Raw genomic sequence first — 21622 nt, forward strand, 5'->3', positions numbered from 1 at the left:
AAAAAAATCATTCCGTGTGGCATTTGGGGACATGTCTTTATTTATCAAACCCACGTACAATTGAAACGTCAGCCTGATTGATTGTAACGGAGCGGAGAGGAGAAATGGTTCGGATGCTTTAGGAGAAGCGGGAGCGAGGCCGGCGGCTGCTGGAGGCTTTGATCCCACCCTGCCCAGCGCTGCGTGCTCACAGGGAGCAGATCCTGCGTGGTGCTGAGCGGAACCGGCTGAGCCCAAAGCAGCAGCGCCCGGCCCGGCTGGAGGGCGTGGTGTTTCGTGCCATGCGGTGCTGGACGGAGATGCGGTCCCAGCACTGGATGTGGCCGTGCCGTGGGAGCAGAGCTCTGTGCTGGAGCTGCTCGCGCTCCAGGAGCCGGTGGCTGGCTCAGCTGTTGATGCTCCCTCTCGCTGCTAAGATGTACAGTCCTCTCCTGCAGCAGCGATGTATTTAACCGCGCCTGGGACAGCGCGTACACCAAGATACACCGGAGCTGCCTGGGAAGCATTCCCGGACGCAGCTTCTTGCTACATAAAGTGCGTGAAATAAATGGTTGAGACGACCCGGTGCTCTGAAGGGCACAGCGAGCGAGGGGGCGGGGAGCACAGCAAAGGGGCAAACACCTGCACGAAGGCTCTTGGGTCTCCTTATTCAAAAGCGGCCCTAGGAAAGAGCAGCAGGCACCCAGCCCAGCTGTGATGGGAGGCACCCACTGTGCCCTCCACACTGCAGCAGGCGCTGCGTGCCCCTGGGCTCCGGGACATAGGGCAGGGCAAAGAGTAACCGAGACCTAAAGGCAAAGAGATTCCTCCCCTTAGCAACCACTAGGAAGCCATAGAAACCCCAAGTCATGCTCTCCCCAGCTATTAGGGGATGCGAGCTTACAGAGCAGGATCCATCCTGACCCCTGACAGCTCAACCATCAGGTTAGAAGCCTGCACGCAGCATTTCCTGCCTCGTTCAGCCCTGCAGCAGCTCATGGACCATGTAAGACACTGCCTACAGGGAACAAAACCCGCATCCTGGGAGGGAAGGAGGCAGCTCCGTGCCCAGCCTCAGCTCAGCCCGACAGAGATGTCCCTGGGTGATGACAACCAGCCCTCGGGGCCCTGTCAGGCAAACACTGCGCCTGTGAAGCACACCCTACGGGCTCTGCACACCTTCAAGGGACAGGAGGGGCTGTGCCAGGTGCTCCTGAAGTGACGCCTGTCAGAGGGGGCTGTCTGTCACCCAGCAAACCCAAGGGACAGAGAGCAAGGAGTCACCTGTAGCTCAGACCACACACACCAGGTCTAGCAGCAGGGTAAGGAGATGGTCCTGCTGGCTGCCTGCTGGCTCCTGGTCCTTCTGCACAGTGCAAATAGCACCAGGTTGAGATGAAGGTAAGGCTCGGAGCTAGGACGGAACCATCTGACTGAGGGCTCTGTCCAGCAGAGAGGAGGGAACTGGCTCAGTTCTCTCTGCAAAGCTCGAGAACCTGAGCAGAGTGCACAGCCTGAGCTCGGGCTGGGGGCAACCCCAGAGATCACAGCCTGGGGCTCCCCATGCTCTGGGTTCACATTTCTCCTCTGCGGAGCACAGTCTGAAGGGAAACGCACAGCCTCAGAGCACTGGGCCCTTCTGCCCACTGGGCTTCCTGGGAAAGAGCAAGCCCAAGGAAGAGGACAGAAGGATACCAGCTTGGCAGGAGCAGGGCCAACAGCGAGAGCTCCCTGTGCCAAGGGAGGGGATAACAGCTCGGCTCCTTGCTTCACTGCTTCCTCTCTGACCACAGAGAAGTCACTCCGCCCCTCAGCACACCGGCTTCCCACCTGCAGGACGGAACACCGTGCCCATGTGGGGATGCCGGCTGATGCGGAAGAAAGAAGGCAGCACTTGGGGGTGAAAGAGCACTTGGGAAAACCTTCATGTCTACTCAGCGCCACACGGCACAGCCAGGAAGGAGGGTCGGCAGGGCAGCGCGGCACGGCGAGCTGAGGTCGGCGTTCAGAGCACCTCCCTGGTTTGGCAGACAGGCCAGAACGGGAAAGGGAAACGGCTCGTTAGAGCACAGCCAGCATCTGGTAAGGCCACAGTGAGGTCCCCCTAACAGGGGCTCAGTAGGAAATGAGGCCGGGAGGAAAGAGGGGATGCAGGAATCCAATTAAGAGGGGAGAAGGCATCACGTGCAGCAGAAGCAAATGGATCTGACTTCACCGCCCCTAGTGTGGCCCAACCAGGTCAAATCCTCATGACATCCATCAAAAGGATCCACAGCCAGCACTGGAAAATTTCCTCACCACATCCCAGCACGCACACAGCATCACTGAACAGCACGAGCTGCCTTGGAGGCAAGCTGCAGCCTCAGGGGGGTGACAGCCGACTTCTTAAAGGTGAGCTCAGAGAACAGCATTTAGCAGAGGTGGACAGAGGTCGGCACACCTGGAAACCTTGATTTCCTCTCTTCAGGAGCTACTCCTGAAGCCACGGACCCACAGCCTGGAAAAGCACACGGCTGGCTGGTGGGAAAGGACAGGAGTTCTTTCTAGGGCTGTTGTACAAGTGCCTCGCAAGGGCCAAAGAGGTCGGGGCAGACCTTGGAGCTCCCAGAAATAAGGACACAGGTGCTCTCCCACACGTGGCAGATCTGTTCTATTCTCCTAGGCCACCACGCGTGTTTCTTCCCTGGCACTGTAAAACACAGCTTTTCCAAGGTATTTATTGCTGAAGGGTCACAAAGCCCAGCTCAGGTGACAGCAAGCCCCAAACCAATGATAAGCAAGAAAAGCCCAGAGCCCCAGAGCAGGAGAGCAGTGGAATTTTCCAGCTGGCACAGGACTTGAGGCAGTGAGTAGGGACCGCTGAGGGCAGCTGCGCACACCCCCCACCATTTGCTCTAGGACTTCTCTGAGTATGGGCTGCTTCCCTCAGAAGGCAGAAAAGCGACGGGAAAGGATCACAGGGCAGCTTCCAGAGGGAGCCTGTGCTTGACACAAGCGTGAGTCGAAAACAAAAAGGGAATTGAATCCAGGCCCCTTCCTGTCAGTCAGCGACTAACCTTGTCAGAAGGGATGGCAGCGCTAACTGAATCAGGCAATTCATTAGGTTGGGGCACACAGCAAAAGCCCACGCTCTCTGGAGCAGAACTACAGTGAAAATCCAGGGTAATGAGTTGCAAACTGCCTTTGTAAATGACATTTCTGCAGTGACTCTGGCAGGCTGGGAAAAGAGCTAATAGGAAAATCATTAGGTAGCATCCCTTTGATATTGTTGAAAAAGGCATAGGCTATTTTTCCTGCCCCCTCCATAATTAACCTGGCATACTACCCATAATACTCCAGGCCAGTATTCCCACAGTGAAGCACCTTATTTGCATCGGGGAAAAGAAGGGAATGATACACAAGAGGAAGACGACTTCTAGAAAAGCTTAAGAAGCTTTGAGATTCCCCCCCCTCCCGTACACACGCATCGCATCTTCTTCAATTAAATCAGCAGTTAAGCTCTGCCCAGTTAGGAGACTTCACAAACTTCTGTCACAAAGTCAGCACACACGAGAGAAGCTGTCCAGGGAAACTCAGCTGCTGAGAGGCTGACTTGCCCAGGGTTGCTTTCTGCTGTAGCAGAGCTGGAATGGGACACAGCTCTGTGCTTTGCCCCTTCTCTATAAAACCTGTCCCGCGTCCTTGATTTTCACTGTGCTAAATCAGGCAACAGACTTCCCCTTCTTAAATGCAAAGCAGCTCTGAGGAGCGACACCTACCCACCTGGCTTGTCTGCCGGCAAGGAGAGGTGTCATCTCACGATGGTGATGTAAAATGAACAGCATCACAGCTGGCAGGTGGTCCTGTAGGACCCAGTGCTCTCTAACAGCTGCGAAGGTGACAATGAAACACCGAGACGTTACTTACTGCATCGGCGCAGGGCAGCGTTAGGATTGTGCTCATCACAAGGCAGCGACTGAGACACCAGGGCTGGTGAGATCAACTGCATCTTCAGGAAGAGTCTGGAGAGTCAGACAGCACTGCTTCCAAACTTCATTCCCATGAAGATATGGACCTACGGTCAGAGTAGCACAAAAAGGCTGATCTCTGAAGGAGCAAGGCTTCACTTACCCACCACACTCAGCTCTCCTGAAAATGCAGAGGTGCCACGGGTGTATTTGAAAGATGTCCGAATGACACTGAGATTCACAAGCTTCTATAGGAGAGCTGGAGCTGTGGAAAGGTGCCTCACCTGTCACTAAAACTGGATCAAATGAGGACGACAGGCACAAATTGTTATCTTTTCTTGGCATGAAAAAGCCACGGTCCCAGCTATCACACTCTCACAACCTGCAATCTGTAGCAAATACATCAGGGCACCTTATGAGGTCTACAGGAAAAAGAAGTGTGTGCCTGTGTATTTGGACACAGCGAGCACAGTGCTGCTCTGCTGAGTCCACTGCCTGGTCCACTACTTGGGAACAGGGGTGCCCCCACAGTGCCACTAAGAAGCAGGCTGCAGGCAACCAGGCTAAGGGGGTAAATACACCCTCCTTACAGCACATCTCTCCCGGCTTCAAACACTTACCTCTGTGGTAGGGCCAAACTTGAAGAAATATCAGCAAAATGTCAGCAGTCCCTGAGAGACATCGGCCGCGGCCACAGAACAGAGTGAAACAGTGACATATTTCTAAAAACCTCTGCTGAGAAATTCAATCAGACTGACGGGTTATAATTCCATAACAAAAATACAAGGTTGAGGTTACAAGTGGGAACTGAGATCACCCTCAACTTTAATTTACCTTTCATGATGCCCCTGGGTTACTCTCCCTCGGATTACACAAAAATCAAGTTGACAGTTCCCCTTTTTGGTTCCCATGCATTAGGTCAGATGCTACCGAGGACTTTGTGAAGAAAAAACAGCAAGCTCTATGCAGGAGCAGACAAAGGCCTGACTGGCTGGGTCTGTATACTTATGTAGCAGGTTCTCTGATTTATCCACTTTCCCATCTTGATAATAAAAATAAATGTTTCCCTCCATGGCCAATCTTTTAACAGGCTCAGCACCAACAAGCCTACAAAATGCACAAACTCTGCCTGTTTTATCCCAGCAGGAGGTGGCCTTTATTTTTATTTTTTACATCAGAGGCCTCTCTAAACAGATTGGGCAGCACTCAAAGACTGAATGCAGGATGGGTCTCAAGTCAGAACAAGGGAGGGTCCATCAGCATTACCAGTTTAACATCCTGTTCTCAACAGAAGACTGAACTAGCATTCAACTCATCTAAGGAGGTGGGAGGAAGGAGAAAGAACAATAGATGCTCAACCCAAACTTGGTTTTAATTAAAAAAAAAAAAAAGACTACTACCAGCATTGCTTTATCATGTTCCAGAATTGCCTGATGCTAGCTGCTATCAACTGAGCCACAGCAGGAACAGCAGGGACATTTGTTAGCACGAGGCACAGCTTTAGGGCTAGGGCAGTCTACCAGCACTGCAATCAGCTGAGATCCTCTCTTCCATTTTCCAGCTCAGTGCTCAGTCCCATATTAAACAAGCACTAGTACAAGCAGAGCTGCAGAACATGAAGCTAGACAATAAAGCCCTTAAGAGCAGCTCCATCTACTTGTCTCTCTCTGTGTGGAGGAGGCAAACAGAAGTTCAAACTCTGTCCTGCTGCAATCTTGAGGCGAGCTGCAGCTGGAGCAGCCCGTGGCTGCCATAAAACAAAGTAGGTCAGGATGCTCTCCCCCCATCGGGGAGCAGTGTCCAGCAGCGCCCACACCAGCTGCGTTAGCTGCCTCCAACAGCCACACGCAATGCATCAGAGATTGCATCAAAACCACCTCTACTTCCATCTGCCTCCTGTCCTCAGAGCACAGTTAGGCTCTGCACACGCTCCCCACTCCAAACTGTCCACAGTTCAGTCCCTGTCAGCTCCTAATTCAGACAGCTCTGCTCCTAGTTGCTGCCCTCACCGTCTTTATGTTGTCCTTCCCAAAAAGCACAGCACCTCCTGCATCTCTCCCTGTTAACAACTATGCCTTCTGCTTCATCCCTGGAATAGTTTCTAACTCTTTCATTCAAGCCAGACTCATTAACCAGCTGCTGCAGAGCTGTCTGCCTCCCCCAGGTACTCAGTGCATGTCATTTGTTAATGACTCATCTCAGACTGGGCTCACTGCAAAGACACCCCTCTCTTTTTGCTGCACCAAGTGCATCACTGGCAGACCAGGACGAGCCAAACATGCAAACAGCTTAGTTCTTCCCAATGTCCCTCCCTTCTTCATCATCTCTCACCATCAAGCACAGGACAGCTCTTTACTCCAAGTGCTATTTCCTCCCTTGCTTCTTTACTGATCAGAGGCAACGTGCACCAAAGCACAGATAGGACCCTTAGCCCAAGTGGGCTTTGAGAACAGCAAAAATGCAAGAATGGACTCAAGAACTTCCACCACACTAAAGAATTTTCAGTAAACTAATGTGGTCCCAGTAACTGGCAGGGAACAAACATCAGGGATGCCAAATTCACATCTATTTCCCCTGCACTGAGGCTTGCTGAGGAGCTAAACTGATTTCCAAACGCATTTGAATTCCCCTTGTATCTTTGCAGGACTGCTATTAGACACAGGAGGGAAAGAAAACAGCTTACTGAGGACCACACAGCCTCCTGCTAGTCAAACCCTGCGAGATGCTGGATGACCAGTACACTGCAGCCACCCACACAGGAAGCCAGAAGCACTCAGCCCCTCTTCATCACACACATCTATTAGGCTTGGGTACATGAAGTCCACCTACACCTCCTGCAGCTGTCAGCTAAACACCGGGAGATGCTAATACTGAAACCAGAACAGCCACAGCAAGGGTTCCCTCGAGATATAAGTGAAGGCTTTGTGCTTACTCACTTAACATTTAACATCTTTCAATGGGAACTTTTTTGGCTAGTATTTTCAAGGGAGAGAGCTGACAATGAATCAGAAACCAAGGGACTCGACCCAGAGGCAGCTGGGTGGGAGGCATTTAGATCCACCTCTCTAGACTGAAAGCCAGTGTGCCTGCACTGCAGGAGGAGAGAAAGGGAGAGAATTTCCCTTCACAAGTGTACAGCAGGTCCTGGAGCTAAGGACTGAGAACATGCAGACGGCAAAGAACTCCGCAGCATTTAGTGGAAGGCACGTGCATTGCACAAAGTAACTGCAGGTGACAGCTGGCTGCAGGACTGGAGTATTGTCACAGCCCTCTGCTTGAACAGCCCCCCCCTTCCTGCTCCTGGAAAACCCTTCTTTTTACAACACAGAGTTTGCTAGACTCAGAGAAAGGAATCCAATTGCCAAAGATGGAGCAAAACTTCAAACCTCCCACTATCAGGCAGCCACGGTGTTTGCGCTCTGGACTCTGGGCTCAGTTACTGGCTTTGCCACAGATCCTTCCACGCAAACTTGGATAAAGATGAACTACTGACAAAACAAGAACAGTAATTCTGTTTTCCAGATGCGTCAGGGAGATTAGTCAGACCTTCTGATAACGTAACATCAGGAATCAAGTAAATGTTCATGTGAACAAGTGCTAAAGCAGCCTCAAAGCCAAGACTCTGAACTCTGACATTAAATCAGCATTTTTAATTTTTTTTCTAAAATGTGCTTTTTTTTTTTTTGTGAATTGCTGTTCCAATGCGAACCCCATCCTCCCCCTTAAAAAAAAAAAACCCACTCCTCACCAAATCGGGTGCAAATCACCCAAAGTTAGTCTGTAACAAATAAAAAAAAAACACAAAACAAAGGCTGAAATGCTTCAGAATCACAACAATGTACAAAACAAAAAGAGAAGAAAATACAACCTGAAAGTGTTCAAAATTCAGAAAGACTAGTCAAGTCCATTGGTTCAGCAAGGGGATACTGCTGTGACCCCTGCCAGTGGGTCCTGGGCCACCAGCCTGCCATGATGCTAAAGGGGCTCTTCTCCCACGCAGACCACTGTCACTAGCGCCCAAGGAAGAGCAAATGCATTACCCTTTGGAGGTATCAACACGGGAACAACTCACAAGCAGCTCTGGGAGGTCACATCACATTCTGAAGGAACACTGTTTCTAGTGTGTCCCTAACCGTCTGGAAGAAAGCAAGCTTAAAAAGCAGCCTGCTTCCTCCTTTCTACATTGATGTCTCAGAGACGCAGACCAGCGCGTTAAATCTGCGAGAGATTGAAGGGCTTAGCAAGGGCAGTAAACAGACAGTTAAGTAAACAGCCCAGCATTGAATCTCATCTTCACAGAGCGAGGTAGCGTGAATTTCACCCCAGTTCAAAACAGACGGGGTAGTGGAAAGGCTGAAGACTTCCATGTTAAGCAGTTCCTGGCCTAGAAACCTTTCTGCGTTCCCTCTGGGAATGAAAAGATCTGTGTTGATGGCTTCCTCGCTCCCAGCCTGGCTTTGGTAGCCACACTTCAACCCCGGGATTCACTCTCGATACAGAAGTTCTCCCAAGATCTGATTTAGTACAGCAGCTTCCTGAAAGTTAAGCAGCAATAAGACTGGCTGAGAGGGAGCAAAACTGTCCACAGATTTTTCTTTTTACTGCCCCGTTGTGCTAGTTCCTCTCTTCAGAAGTCCCTCTTTAAAGGACCAGAACAGAGACACTCTCATAACGAATAGGGGCTGCACAGCGTAACTTTGCCAGGTGCTGCATTCAAACAGGGCTTTTATTTGCCAGCCTGGAAGGGACTGGCCCAGAACCCACTGGAAAAGGAGACACAGGCCCTTTTTTGCTCCTCCTGCTGTCATTCCTAGCTGAATGACGTTTGGATGGTATGTTCTAGTGACGGCTGGAGACCAGCCCTTTAACTTTGGACATCTTCTTTGTGGGCTGCCTTTGTTCTGTGTGTGGAGGGCACTCTCGCTCTACCAGCTGCTGTTCCATCTCCTGTGCCGACGACGAGGCTGTAGCTTTTAATGTTTTCTTTATGTTTGTGACCTGGCCAAGAAGAGACAGTAAATCAGCACCAGCTTCCTTCTCTCTTTGCATTACAAACTCTGTGCATAAACATGTTGAGAGAAACCCTTGGAGTATAGAGTGGAGGCGATCAAAAACTCTCCCACCAGAAACAGACTCCGCATTTGAGTTTTAAGGGGCAACATCTTATACTCACTTAAAGCCAGCACTGTTAATAATCCATACCTGACTCAGACTGGAAGCAACTAGAGGATACTTACTACTTTTAAGAGACAAAAATACAACATACCATCACCCTGGTTGGCTGAAGGGAGCTACTACTGCCTTCTTACCATTAGAAGGCAGCCATCTTACCATTCGGCCGGCCAGAAGCAAAGGAGTCAGAGAGAAACAAACTCACACTTCCAACAGCATGAGTCCCAAACGAAAAGGGAAAATGCCACTTGGGCTAACTGTCTGGCTGAGCCACGGATATTTGCTAGAAGTGGGAACAAGAACTGGTCTGTGACAGGGAGGAGTAGTGCTCCTGCTACTCTGGCTGAAAAGCAGAGACAAAGCACCAGGCACCGTATCCTATCTCGTGAAACCCTGTAGGGCTCACCAGTAATACAATCAGCAAACACTAAAAACAGAAAAAGAAAAAAAGAAAAACAGGCCAAAGCAAGTTTGGGAGTCAGGTGCACCAAGTCCAGGCTGAAGGCATCTGGCAAACCAAAGGTACTACGGGTGCCAATCAAGCCGCCAAGCATGAACTGCTTCAGAAAGCAAACGTAAACCTGCAGGGACGCAGCACTCTGCAAGAAATAAACCCTCAGCAAGCGTCTCGGGAGGACCATTTTCACCTTTACAGCTGTATTAGCCAAGATTTGCTCTCACTAGTAAATACACATCAGCAGGGGCTGACATCGTGTGCTTGTGCTGCCATCTATGGACGTAGAAGCAAATACAGCCTACAGCAGGAGAGCGCCCAACCTTGAGCGCACTGCTCAAGAGCCCTTTTATGCAAAAGGAATGAGACTCAAGAGATTTCTCATTTTTGTTTGTTTGTTTTACCCTACGCTCTCAGATTGAGAAGAAAAGTGAGGTTTTCCTTCCTTACACAAAAGAAACAGAACTATACCCAAGCTCTGCGTCACAAGCACTCTTTCCCTGATCAATCAGTTGAGGGAACTACAAGTATTGTACACCTGGTCCATTTTTACACAGAAAAGTTCCAACCCACTTAAGAGTGGGCAAATTTGATGTAGGTCTTCGTGGCGTTATTAGCACAAGGAAAAAGATTTGTGTCTTTCCTCCCCCAGAACAGTACATCTGATCCGCACAACCGCTAGCCTAATTCAGAGGAGCCATAACCATTAACCAGGTGTTACCAGACTATCCAGTCGAAAGCAACATTCAATCAAAAAAAGCACTGAGAAGTCTGAAATGAATGTGCACCCACCTCCATCTCTACCTGCTGCTGAGTTCGGTGATGGTTCTCTTTGTATTGGTTGGCTCTAAGTACTTGCTGCTCAATCCCTAAAAGAACCGCTTCACAACCGTCACACCTGCAAGACACAGACAGTATCCAAGAGCATTTAGGAGTCTGCTCTGGAGCAGCTCAACTCACGCAATCTGAAAAGTTATGCTCAACTGAGAGATTAAGAGATTATTAAATGCATCCTTCCTGCTAAAAGACTAGTTCTGAAAAAGCCGTCGAGAGAAAGCTTTGCTGATTACTTGATGCATTTCACAGCTTTTTTTAAGCTGGTCCGTGTTACCCTTACCTGCCCATCAAAAAGTAAGTGCAGGTTCATTGCACCATCAATTTGCTTTTCAATCAGAATTACTGCTTAAAATAGGATGTAAAACAATTTAATTTTAAAACTAAACACAGGAGTCATATTGAGAGAATTCCCTTGCCTGTCATGCGTTCAAAAGACAAAAGTGTTCCTCCAATGCAGAGCTCATAACTGGAGAGGACAGAAAAGGAATTGGCAGTGGGTTCATTGTTAACTTCCAAACAATGCTGTAAGGTCCTGGACGCTGCCAGAGCCCTCCCGCTGAGATGGAATGAGGGGGTTGGAGTAGAAAAGGAAAACTGAAAATAACCTGCTTCTACCACGGCAGTTCAATTACTTTCCATGCACCCATTAGTGTAACAACTAAGCAGCGATTCCCAGTCAGCTCAGAATCTGCCACAGCTTCAACTGCCTACAGAGAGATTTCGTTGGGTGGGATGGGAAGCTGACTAAAAGTGAGAAGCAGCTTCTCAGCACAGATGCAAAAAGACAGTACCACAGCTGCAAACACAACGGTTGCACACAGCCTGCATCAGCAGGAGCCAAGAGAAGGCAAACTTCAGTCTTCAGACTTGAAGAGACATCTGCCCTAAGAACTGTGACTCTCTGGAATTTCCCCATACAGGTCTCATCACAGCACAAATGGCTGAAAACTAATAGACAGCTTTGTTTTCATCACTGAGCGTAACAGCAGAAAGGGGAGAGGGCCAGACCCTGAGGTGGTGACCACAGTTTGGCACAAGTGTTTGAAAAAGCCCTCGACTCCTCCCTAGGGTTCTGTCACGTAAAAGTTTTGGTGAGATCAGAATCTCAAGATCTAGTATAGTTTGGCTTGATACGTAACGCAAATTGAAATACAGATGGGACCGTGGAAAAATTGCTCAACAAACTCTTCCTTTAAGTGTCTGCTTGCAGCATAAGACTCCTGATTGATGGAACAAGTTGACATTGAGCCAGCACTTGCAACTTCCAAGGGATGAGAAAAAAATAGGACAACTATGCACAAGAAACAATCGAGTTGGAGAGACCGCCTCACCATTCCTGGAGTGTTTTGACAATGTTACTGATGTCCTTCTTCTGAATGTCTCTGCCAATACAAAAATCCACCTCTAGCATCTGGTTTCGTTGATCCAGCTTCCCCTGGATAATATCTGTATAAACCGCTTCTATAATCAGGTCTTCCAGCTCCCTCAGATTCCTCATATCCAGGTCCTTCAGCAACACGGAGTAGGGAATGCACTGAAACCAGCAAGTGCAAGAGTAAGTTAACAGTCCTAACCAGAACGAGCAGAAATAGTGTTGGCAGAAGGTCAAAGCCCAAACATTTATGGCAACCTACACTTCAGTCTGAAAGTACAACAGGGACAAAACAAATGCCTGCTACTAGTCTATTTAATATTCCAACATGGCCTGGGCAATTCCTGAAGTTTTGGCACAGTGCCTTCTGGAGGAAAAAGGTAATGGGACTGGAGAAGAAATTAAGAGTGACGATTAGTTTCCTCCAGAACAAAAGAGTCTGTCCTTTTAAGGATGATCCCCCACCTCCAGCAGTGAAAGAAGCCATACACAGTTTCCCAGCCCTCACTAATCAAATTGTATGGCTGTTCTGACACTTCCACACCCCATCCCCAAAAGTCCATTAAGTTTATGTCCCAAATGCACCACGGGAACAGCACACATTACAGCTCCTTTCCAAGTTGCAGCACTTTTGTGAGCAGTCAGACAGTTTAACACAACTCCTGTGCAAAGAGCTGATTCAATTTTCAAACAAAAAAAAGTCTGCTGTCATTCACAGCGTACTTTACCTTCATTCTAGAAGCCAGGCTCACTATTGTCAAGTGTTTCAGCTTGTTTCTCTGAGTTGCTGTTAATTCAGGCAGGTTATCTTTGTTTGCTGTTAATGTTAAAAAAAAAAAAAAAAAGAGATTCAGAGCTTTCCCACACAAATAACACAATCCAGGCTGCAGAACCACTGGCCAGTTAAACTACCCTGAATCCTGAAAGAAAACTCCAGCTACTGGGGGTGCTGCTAAAGCAGAGAGAGCTGAGCCCAGAGAGGAAGTGAGAGGAAAATTTAAAAAAAGCAAGTTCACAATTTCATTCTTTTCAGTTTCTTTAGTAATTCTGGTTTTGGAATTAGAATGTAATTCTCACCTACACAAGTAATGTCCTGCCAAAATCGTTGGCACATGCTTGGTTTCTACCACCAAGTTTTCTTTATTTCATTATCAGGCTGACAAATTCAAACCTCTTTTTGCTTACCCATTTGTAAAATACAGTTGCTTTTCTCTCTGAAGGGCTACAGAATTTCCAGTTGAGAGTATAAAAGTACCAGGCTGAGGACAGGAGGAGAAACTTTTAATCCAGGCACTTACACGGCCTCAATGTCACTGTGCCGTATCCATATCCCTTAGGAACATTTAAAAGCAGAAAGGAAACTGCCAGCTTTCCAAATCAAATCTTTAAAATACCTGATTTAATGAAAAACAGTGTTTTGGTGTCCTCACGTTCTCTCAGCCATCCCAACTCATTCAAAGATCCACGTTTTGATCAATTCTCCCCTTTTCCCTCTCTCAGAAAAGACCTGAGCTATTGCGTGCTGGGATGCAAGACCCACACACAGCAAACACATCCTCTACTTGCTCACAAAGTCCACGAGGCTCACGTTGTTCCGCAGCCATTGGAATTTTCAGCATTTGCATTTACTGATGCAACTTCTCCTTACTGGAACTGGACGGCTCACCCACTGCAGTGACAGCCAGCACTATGGCAGAATTATTTGTCACAGTCTGTAACAGCCTGGATTAAGCTGCTACCCGCCAATGAAGTTCTAAATAGTAGAAGAACTGAAGCACAAGCACGAGAGATGAAGCACATCCCAACAGATAAAAGGATGATTCACATGTAGCCCTTCTGAAGATGTGTAGGGTCATCATTTCAATTTCTATTCTCGCAAAGAAACATTTTGTTTTGTTTCAGCAATGCTGTCACAATAAAAGGTTATAAAAACCTTTATGGTTTAAATGACAAGTAACGCAGAACAATTTTTACAAAGTTTCTGCAGCTTCCATAACCAGTGTCATCCAAATTTCAAAACAGATGTCTGAAATTGTGCTTTGCAGACATAAGTGCTCTACGATCGTCAATGAGTATTGCTACAGATCAGCTGAACCTCATGTTGCAGTCCAAGCCAAACCAGTAAAATACCAGAGCCTCTCGTTTGGTTATGGCCCTTCCACTTCTCTTTAGTAATTAAAAAGTGCATACAACCCAGTGACCCCCTACAAAAATTCTCCCAAGCCAAGCTGTGTGCTTAGACACTTTCACCAAGCCACACTACACCAGGTATCACAGAAGGCAAAGAACTGCCTGCGACAGTGCTAACAGGCAATCCAGCCTTGCTGCCTGCAAAGAGGCAGCGGTCTCTTACCTACATAGTCTGGGTACGTTCCGTACGCAAACAGGTTCAGCAACTGGAAATAAGCAGCATTAGACCCTTCAGCAAGCTGGATGGAGAGAAAAAAGAAATCCCATGGAACACAGTAACAGTCAACATGACGCTGGTAGGCGAATTCCCCACATCTAAAGAGATACGGGCAAAAACAACGTCAGTTTCATACACGACCACCTCAGAAACGAGGTATGTCACACCAGGCCTCTCCTGGCACAGAAATTTCACAAGGAAACTTCAGGGGAACCCTCATCCTGGGAGTGCCGAGGGGACATTAAGATAGAAAGTCATTTCTTACCTCTTGCACGTTTGTTAATTCCAACAGCTCTCCGAAGACATAAACCCCAGGAGCCTCCAGCACTTGGTTTATCAGAGCAGTCAGAGCTGAGCCACTTGTACCTTTGGCTAGTAAAATAAACTGCTCTAGAAGATTGCAGGACGGTTTCTGTTCTCCAGCCATTCTAAGTTTTTCAATCTGTCAATAAGACAGTACAGTATTAATTTATACATTCCCCTCTCTTTCACTGTGAACTGAAACTGCTTCCCTTTGGCATTCAGAGGGACCCTGCAGGCTCAAATTCTGGTTTATCTAGAAAGCAAATACAATTCAGGCAACATCTGAGTAAAATTTCTGCAGACTGGTCAGTTCCCACAAGAATCCATTCCTGCCAGTAGGTAAGGAGTTTACACTTCATGCTCTTTTCAGATTTTTCCACCTACTGATGCTGTCAAATAAAAGACAGCTGCAGAGGTGTTATCATCTATTATCAGGGATGATATTGTTATGCCTACCACTGGGCGGCTAGCACTTCCTCTTTCCCAAAACTCATTACACAGATGCAAAACAGCAGCTGACCAAATTCACTTGGAAGAATTCAGCCACCTTGAGGCCTGCATAATGCACCTTTGACATCATCATAGATAAAGCATGAGCGCATAACACTCACTGCTTTCTTAAGCCTGAAAGGAGAAAAGAACTGTGGTCTGTACACAGCCTCCATTATACAGTGAAAGCATTTTGGGTTAACGGTAAAGCTCCAGCAACAGAAATACCCTTTCTACAAAGGCTCTATTTAAGTCCCTGCAAAGAGAGGCCTTTGTCTTTTGCTGCTGCCTGATGTTTCCGGTGTGCACGCTGTCTCCCAGCACCAGCGTGTTGCTTTTGAGCTATAAAACACAATTTGTAAACAAATGAAACAAAAAGACACTTTTACAAACAACTAAGGAACTAAACTTCCAAAGCATCTTGCTCAGTCACCAAAGAACTTAGCCGGGGGGAGGGCTGTTCTTCGTGTTATATTGACGTAAGATGACTCCCAGGTATAGGAAGAAACCCTCACTCTGTTGAAGAAATCAGATACTGGAGAACCAGGATCTTGGGTCTGAGCTCTGGCACACAGCCGCCTCAGACAGGGTGCAGGGTGACACGGGCATCTGCATGGCAGACAGCACAGCTTCATTCATCACTCAGTCACCGAAAACACCCTTAGCTCCATTCCATTCACAGAACCATTTGAGCTGGAAGAGCTCCTTAAAGGCCATCTGGTCCAACTCCCTGCACTGAACAGGGACACCTACAGCTCTATCAGGTGCTCAGAGCCCTGTCCAGCCTGACCTTGGGTGTCTCCACAGATGGAGCACCCACCACTTTGCTGGGCAGCTTATGCCAGTGTCTCACCGCCTTTATCATGAAAAGCGTTTACCTTATATCTAATCTGAAAATCCCCTCTTTTAGTTTGAAAATGTGTCCCCTTGTCCTGTCACAACAGGGGCTACTGATGAATCTGTCCCCTTCCTTCCTACAGCCTCCTTCTGGTACCCAGAGTCTGCTCCCTGGTCTCTCTACCACGTTCCCGCGTCCAGGCCGTCTGGCCCCTGCTCACAGCAGAGGAGGTGCTCCATCCCTTGGATTACTTCTGCGGTCCCAACCTGAGAAATGCCTGCAGTGCAGCCCCACTCCATCTGACTCCCAACCCCCCGGGTCGCCCCGCTCTCGGATACGAGGTAGGCACCGGGGCTCACACCTTCCCCATCCCGGAGCCGCCGTGCTGGGAGCGGAAGGCAGAGCTCGCGGCTCCCTCGCCTCCCTCCCCGGTCACCGACACAGGATTACAAAAGAGACGCGGCATAAAGATAAATGAACGCTAATTCTTTGCCCCTCTCTCCGAGTCCACGCTCCAGTGCTACCGCAGCCACACGGAGCCGTGCCGCCGGGACTCCCGCCCCGCTCCCCCCGCCGGGTTACCGGCTGAGAGCACCGTGCAGCATCCCGCCCGGCGCCGCGCCCCCCGCCCCGGCCTTCCCCGGCGCACGCCGCGCCCTCCCGCAGCAGCCCGGGCTCCCACCGCCCCGCTCGGCGGAGGGCTGGGGAAAGCGGAGAAGGGCCCCGCGGGCAGCGAGCCGTGCCGGCCGGGAGGGCGGCTCCCCGCCTCGCTCCCCCGGCCTCGCCTTACCTCGCCCCGCGGCCCTCTCCGCCCGCCTCCCGCCCCGCGGCTCCCGGCGCCGTGCCCGCCGCGCCTCAGGCCGCCATGATGGCGGCGCCGGGGTCCGCGCGCGGCTCCTTCCCCCGGAACGCAGCGCCGCGCTCCGAGCGTTCCGGCCTCGGCCGGGGGCCGCAGCTGCAGCCCGCTGTGCCCGCAGCACGGCATCACGAGCCGCGTGTAGGAGCGGGGCCCCGAACCACAGTGCCCTCCGCTGCCAGGCTTGCTCCTTCACCCTTAACGCTCTCCTGCTCCTAGGGCACATCTCATCCTCCCCCCGTTCTGGTCACCAAATTGCACCGTCCTCGTGCCCCTGTCTCCATCAAGACAGACCACAAGCACACAGCACCCACCCCACACAGCCTTCACACCTCCCCACAGCAAGGGCTGGAACTAAATGATCTTTAAGGGCCCCCCCCCCCCACCTCCAACCCAGGCCATCCTGCGATCAGTGTAACAACATCCACCTGCAGACCATGATTAACACACTCCACCTGATGCACACTCATTTACTGGGGCGGGGCGATGCTGGCCACGCTTGTGGCATCCCCAGGAGTGCAGGATGCCAGGGTGCCCCAGGGCTTGGCGCGCTGGGTCTCCCTGAGCCATGACACCGCAATCCCTCAGAGCAAACACTCGCTGTCAGGCTGCACCACTTCCTGAAAAACAGTTTAATTACAAGCAAGCAAAGTGTCTGTCTCTCTCAAGGGCACAGCAGGTGCTGGGGATACGATGCGCCAGGGCATCGTCTCGGGGGTTTTGCACTCCAGAATGACCTATGCGAAGGGCTTCCATTTCAAAGCCAGGTTTTACTGTGTTCTTTGTTCTGATGGCGTGACAGCGTTGGGTCTATTTTACACTTACAGGTTCCATTCATCTTTTGAATCTGTGCATATGCTACAGCCTTCAGAGCGGATTAAATCTTCCGTTTTATGGCAAGAAGCAGACAATGCCTGAGGAGCTGCAATGGGGCCGTTAATGGCAATAAACAATTGAGCGGTTGTGCCGGGCAGGACAATGGAGGCTGCCAGCTGAGCCATTGACCAACCAGCCAGCCAGTCCTCCTGGGGCGTGAATGGAACCTTGCCAAAAGATGGGGTGAAGGATCACAAGGTGCCAGGAGTGAGTTTCGAGACTCTAGGCGAGTGGCGTGTATGAGTGACAAACCAAAAGGCTGAGCTCAGCCCGGGGTGTGGGAGAGCGGGGAGGCAGCTGGAGGAGCAGAGATCCTCCCCAGGACACATACCAAGACCCAAAAGATTCTCTGGAAGAGGGAGAAGAGATGGGGTGCGAACAGGAGGGCTGGGGGGGTTGTTTCCTTGCCCAAAACCTGCACGCTCATCTGTGTTGTGCGTGAATAAAGCACGCTTCTGTCTAAAATTCCTTAGCAAAGAGCAAAGTGCTTCTGGCTTTAAGTCAGCCAGTCCCTGAAGATCAAACCGTGGACCTGCACAGGCAGGAGTGAAGAGCTTTTGGGGAATGAACATCAGAAACTATTAGGGAAACTGACAGGGCTTAGCCTGTGCTTCAGAGCCATCCACAGCTGGTCCCCGGGGTCCCATGTTCCAGAGGAGGGGCATCAGGAGAGCAGAGAGATGCAGCTGTTGGGATGCCGTTGTGATATTCAGAGCTTCAAAGCAAATTGGATGTAAAAAACTAGGCCCTGCACAGCAAGGGAACTCAGCCAGGGCTATAACAAGCCATTCAGTAATTTGCTTAAGCCACACGTAGATCTCATCTGCACAGGGAGGGAGAATTAACTCTTTAATCACATCCTAAACAGGCCCTCCACCGTGGCTCATACTGCCCCACAGGTACACTGACACAGCTGCCCTGGGAGAAAAGCACATCGCCTCATTTACCTCAAGAGCTGTTAAAGCTGAAATCCAGGGCTGAAGCAAAAATGGAAATATATGACTGTAAGCTATTTCCCATGGATCGTTTTTGCAACCTCTTGTTGGAGCCTGCAGATAAAAAACAGCCAGCTGCTACCAAGCCCTGCTGCATTAGCTCCTTCCAAGTCATCCAGGAGGGTCTTTTAGTCAGGCTGTCCTGATATCTCCTGACTGCTGCCAGCCAGCATGCCTGTCTGAAGCGGACTTCAGAGGATAGCATCAGTTAAGCTCAGCTTTTGGGATGGATTTTTTTTTTTTTTAAATAGAAAAATACAAGCACGCACAGCTGTCTCGTCCCCTTTTAAACTGCTATTGCAACCTCTTGCTCCACCCACGCAGCTTTCCACATGCAGGGAGATGTTAATCCATTTTATCTTTTAATGTTGGCATTATCTCTTGACTCACCCCATCTCTTCCCCTTGTGATTCTGCAATCTAGGTCCCATTTAGGCAGCAGATAATTTCACCTTTCTTCCCTGTGCTACCTGAGAAAAGAAACCACAAATTCAAAGGAACCTCTCCAAGCAGTGGGGTCACGAAGCCCCAGAGAGAGACTAAGCACACGGTTTCTCTCTCAGCTGGGAAATAACATACGAGACTACAAAGTCACCTGTAAGTGACCAAGATGGGGACAGCTGTGATTACAGCTCAGTGACACTCCTCTGTCCCACAGATTCTGTCTCACCAATCTCAGTGTCTGGTTCCTCAGGCTCTTGAGTCCCGGCTTCTGGCTGCTCACCCTGTCTGTGTCTGCACCCTGCTGCCAGGCTGGCAGTACCAGCTTCACCCCTTGTTGGTGTGCACCTCCCTGCACCACAGCATGTGATTCTGGATGTGTCATTGGCAAGAAAGTTGTCACCTGGCGTCACCAAGGAGAAGGCAATCAATGAAAGCAGGTACTTTTGTGTTTCTTATCTTTTTCCTCACTTTCCATAAATAAGTGGGTTTAAATAAAAAAACTCCTCATAGAAGAAGTATTTAGGACAACATAGGAGCTTACCAATAACCCACACAATACACATCATATTAAGAAACTATGCACTAGGCTAGGTTTATCTACCAGGATTAGGATCTGATTCCTGAAGTGTCTACTAATTTCATTTCCCAACAAACTTAAAGCAAAACAAAATCAACTGCTGGCACCATAGTTATGTTAGAGCAGGAACACCCACAACTGGCCCAATGGACAGTGGCTCTAGGGGTAAGATGGGCTGTGTAAATGTTAACACCATCCTGGATGTGGCTTCATTCCTCGCCCACACATGCTTTCACCATACTTCACCCATTTATTTTCTCTCTCCTTCCAGGCTTTCAACACCACAGTTGCCAATGCACATGTCCCAAGCACAAGGTGATGAGGACACCTAAGAGTGGCTAAAGTAGCTGTCAAACTCTACATTTCCCAGGATCCAGAGACTAATCATCTCTCACCTCGAGCAGGCCACGAGGAACACGTGTCTGGATGGTGGCACATAAGCAGTTGTTTGACCCCTTCCATCAAGTGTCAGATGGGAGAAGACCCCAGTTTATGAACCTATCTCCCTGAAACACAAGCTCTCATATCTGTACCTTTGGAGAAGGGCACTGCAACGTGCTCTGGGGAGGCAGAAAGCAGGCTAGAGGCGTCTCCTCACCTGCAGTGACAGCTCAGACTGTGACACCTGCCAGATTCACATGCTCCAGAGATGCAAAAGCAAAGGTGAGGTTTTTAGAACCAAGTGGTGCAAGGGAATAGCGAGATTTGCCGCAGCTTTCTGGCAAGCAGATTGGAAAGCCGTGTTAACACAGCAAAAGTATTTCGAAAGAACTTGGGCTTTCTGTCAGTCTAAATCAGAGAAAATCCTGAGTTGGATGGGACCCGTAAGAACCATGGAGTCCAACTCCTGGTTCCGCATGGAACCGCTCAGAACTCAGATCACGTGTCTGAGGGCACTGTCCAGACACCTCTCGGACTGCAGCAACTTGCTGCCACGACCACTGCCCTGGGGAGCCTGTGCCACCACCCAACCAACCTCTCAGTGAAGAACCTTTTCCTGATATCCAACCTGAACCTCCAGAGTTACAGCATCTCATGTACCACTGCTGCTCACGCCTGTTGTAGTCCCAAGACCTCCACGCTTCTTTCTCTAATTTTTTTGGGGGGGGTTCAAAACTGAGCGACGCAGAGGCCGCCACACACGTACCTCCTCACACAGCGCGGAGAGTTTGGGAACCCTTGTCAAAACCACAAAGGCTCCAACACCAGCTTCTGGAAACGCTCCTACCCGTGCGTCAGAAGCCCTTCGCTGCCGCAGGGGTTGTTTGCTGCGAGAGCTGCTCCTCTCCATCCGCCACCTCTCAGGAGCCCCAGCTGAGGCGGGACGCAGCCCCCCGCACGGCGGGCAGAGCAGCATGCTGTATCTCCGCCCGGCGGGCTCTTCCCTCACACACAACCGCTCGCTTTGGCCTTCTCCAGGTCTGCCGCTGCCCGCGCTCTCCCTGTCTCCCTGCCAGCTTTTCTTGGGGAGCGTTCGCCGCCCTTCCCTGGACGCGCTGGGAAGCGGCGCGCTATCCAGAACGCAACAAGGCCGCTCCATGCAAGCTATCAGGGAAATAAGCGCTCCCTACTGCCAGCGTTAAGGTCGCTCATAGGCTGCGCCGGCAGCGGCCGCGTCCTCGTACGCTCGACGCAACCTTCACCGCGCAGCCCTCCTCAGCGGGGCTGTGCCACGGCGCTGTGCTGAGGAGCTCCGAGGCAGCCTGCGCCGCACCCCCAGTTCTCCTCCTGCACGCGGGCTGTTAAGCGAGGGACTAACGTATTAACGAACAGCCCGGCTCCGGACACGCGCCAAGCAGCCGGGCACGGCGAGGTTTGGCCCGCGGCGACTCCCGTCCCTGCCGACGTCAGCCCCGGCCGGGCCGAGCGCCTTAAGGGGCGCTGCGCAGCCGCCCATGAATAGACGGGAGGGGGAGGACGCGTCGTCCGATTGGTCCGTCCGGCTGTCCTTCTTCAGCCGGCCGGGGCGTCGGCGGCTCCCGATTGGTCGAACCGTCGGGGCGGGGAGGGCGGCCGCGGGGATTGGCTGCGGCGGCCGGTGGCGGGTGCGAGGGAGTGCGAGGGGGAGGGGCGGGGG

The 21622-nt window shown here is 50.4% G+C and overlaps 1 protein-coding gene across 3 annotated transcripts; it reads right to left on the reverse strand.

Annotated features, from left to right (window-relative positions):
- Positions 18 to 21298, reverse strand: COPS7B (COP9 signalosome subunit 7B). Of its 3 annotated transcripts, none has more exons than XM_021395092.1 (7): positions 20693 to 21298; positions 14434 to 14610; positions 14115 to 14190; positions 12490 to 12578; positions 11721 to 11923; positions 10345 to 10450; positions 18 to 4033 (listed from the first exon to the last, which is right to left on the reverse strand). In XM_021395092.1, exons 1-7 carry the CDS (start codon positions 21083 to 21085, stop codon positions 3989 to 3991), a joined length of 1089 nt encoding a protein of 362 aa, XP_021250767.1. In that variant the 5' UTR covers positions 21086 to 21298; the 3' UTR covers positions 18 to 3988. The 3 variants fall into 3 exon arrangements, with proteins under 3 accessions (XP_021250767.1, XP_021250766.1, XP_021250768.1); XM_021395091.1 differs by lacking the exon at positions 18 to 4033 and adding an exon at positions 7379 to 8924 and having other exon boundaries at positions 20693 to 21295; XM_021395093.1 differs by lacking the exons at positions 18 to 4033; positions 20693 to 21298 and adding exons at positions 7379 to 8924; positions 16589 to 16694.

The sequence above is a fragment of the Numida meleagris genome, chromosome 4 (assembly GCF_002078875.1).
Source record: "Numida meleagris isolate 19003 breed g44 Domestic line chromosome 4, NumMel1.0, whole genome shotgun sequence".
In the NCBI taxonomy this organism is placed as follows: Eukaryota; Metazoa; Chordata; class Aves; order Galliformes; family Numididae; genus Numida; species Numida meleagris.

Excerpts from the sequence above, each read along its gene's own strand:
- COPS7B (XM_021395091.1), bottom strand. The coding sequence starts at position 21,085 with ATGGAGCGGCCTTGTTGCGTTCTGGATAGCGCGCCGCTTCCCAGCGCG. Across the intron at positions 14,611-20,692 it reads TCTCCGCGCTGTGTGAGGAG|ATTGAAAAACTTAGAATGGC; the intron begins GTACGTGTGTGG and ends TCTTATTGACAG. Across the intron at positions 12,579-14,114 it reads AACGTACCCAGACTATGTAG|CAAACAAAGATAACCTGCCT; the intron begins GTAAGAGACCGC and ends TAACATTAACAG.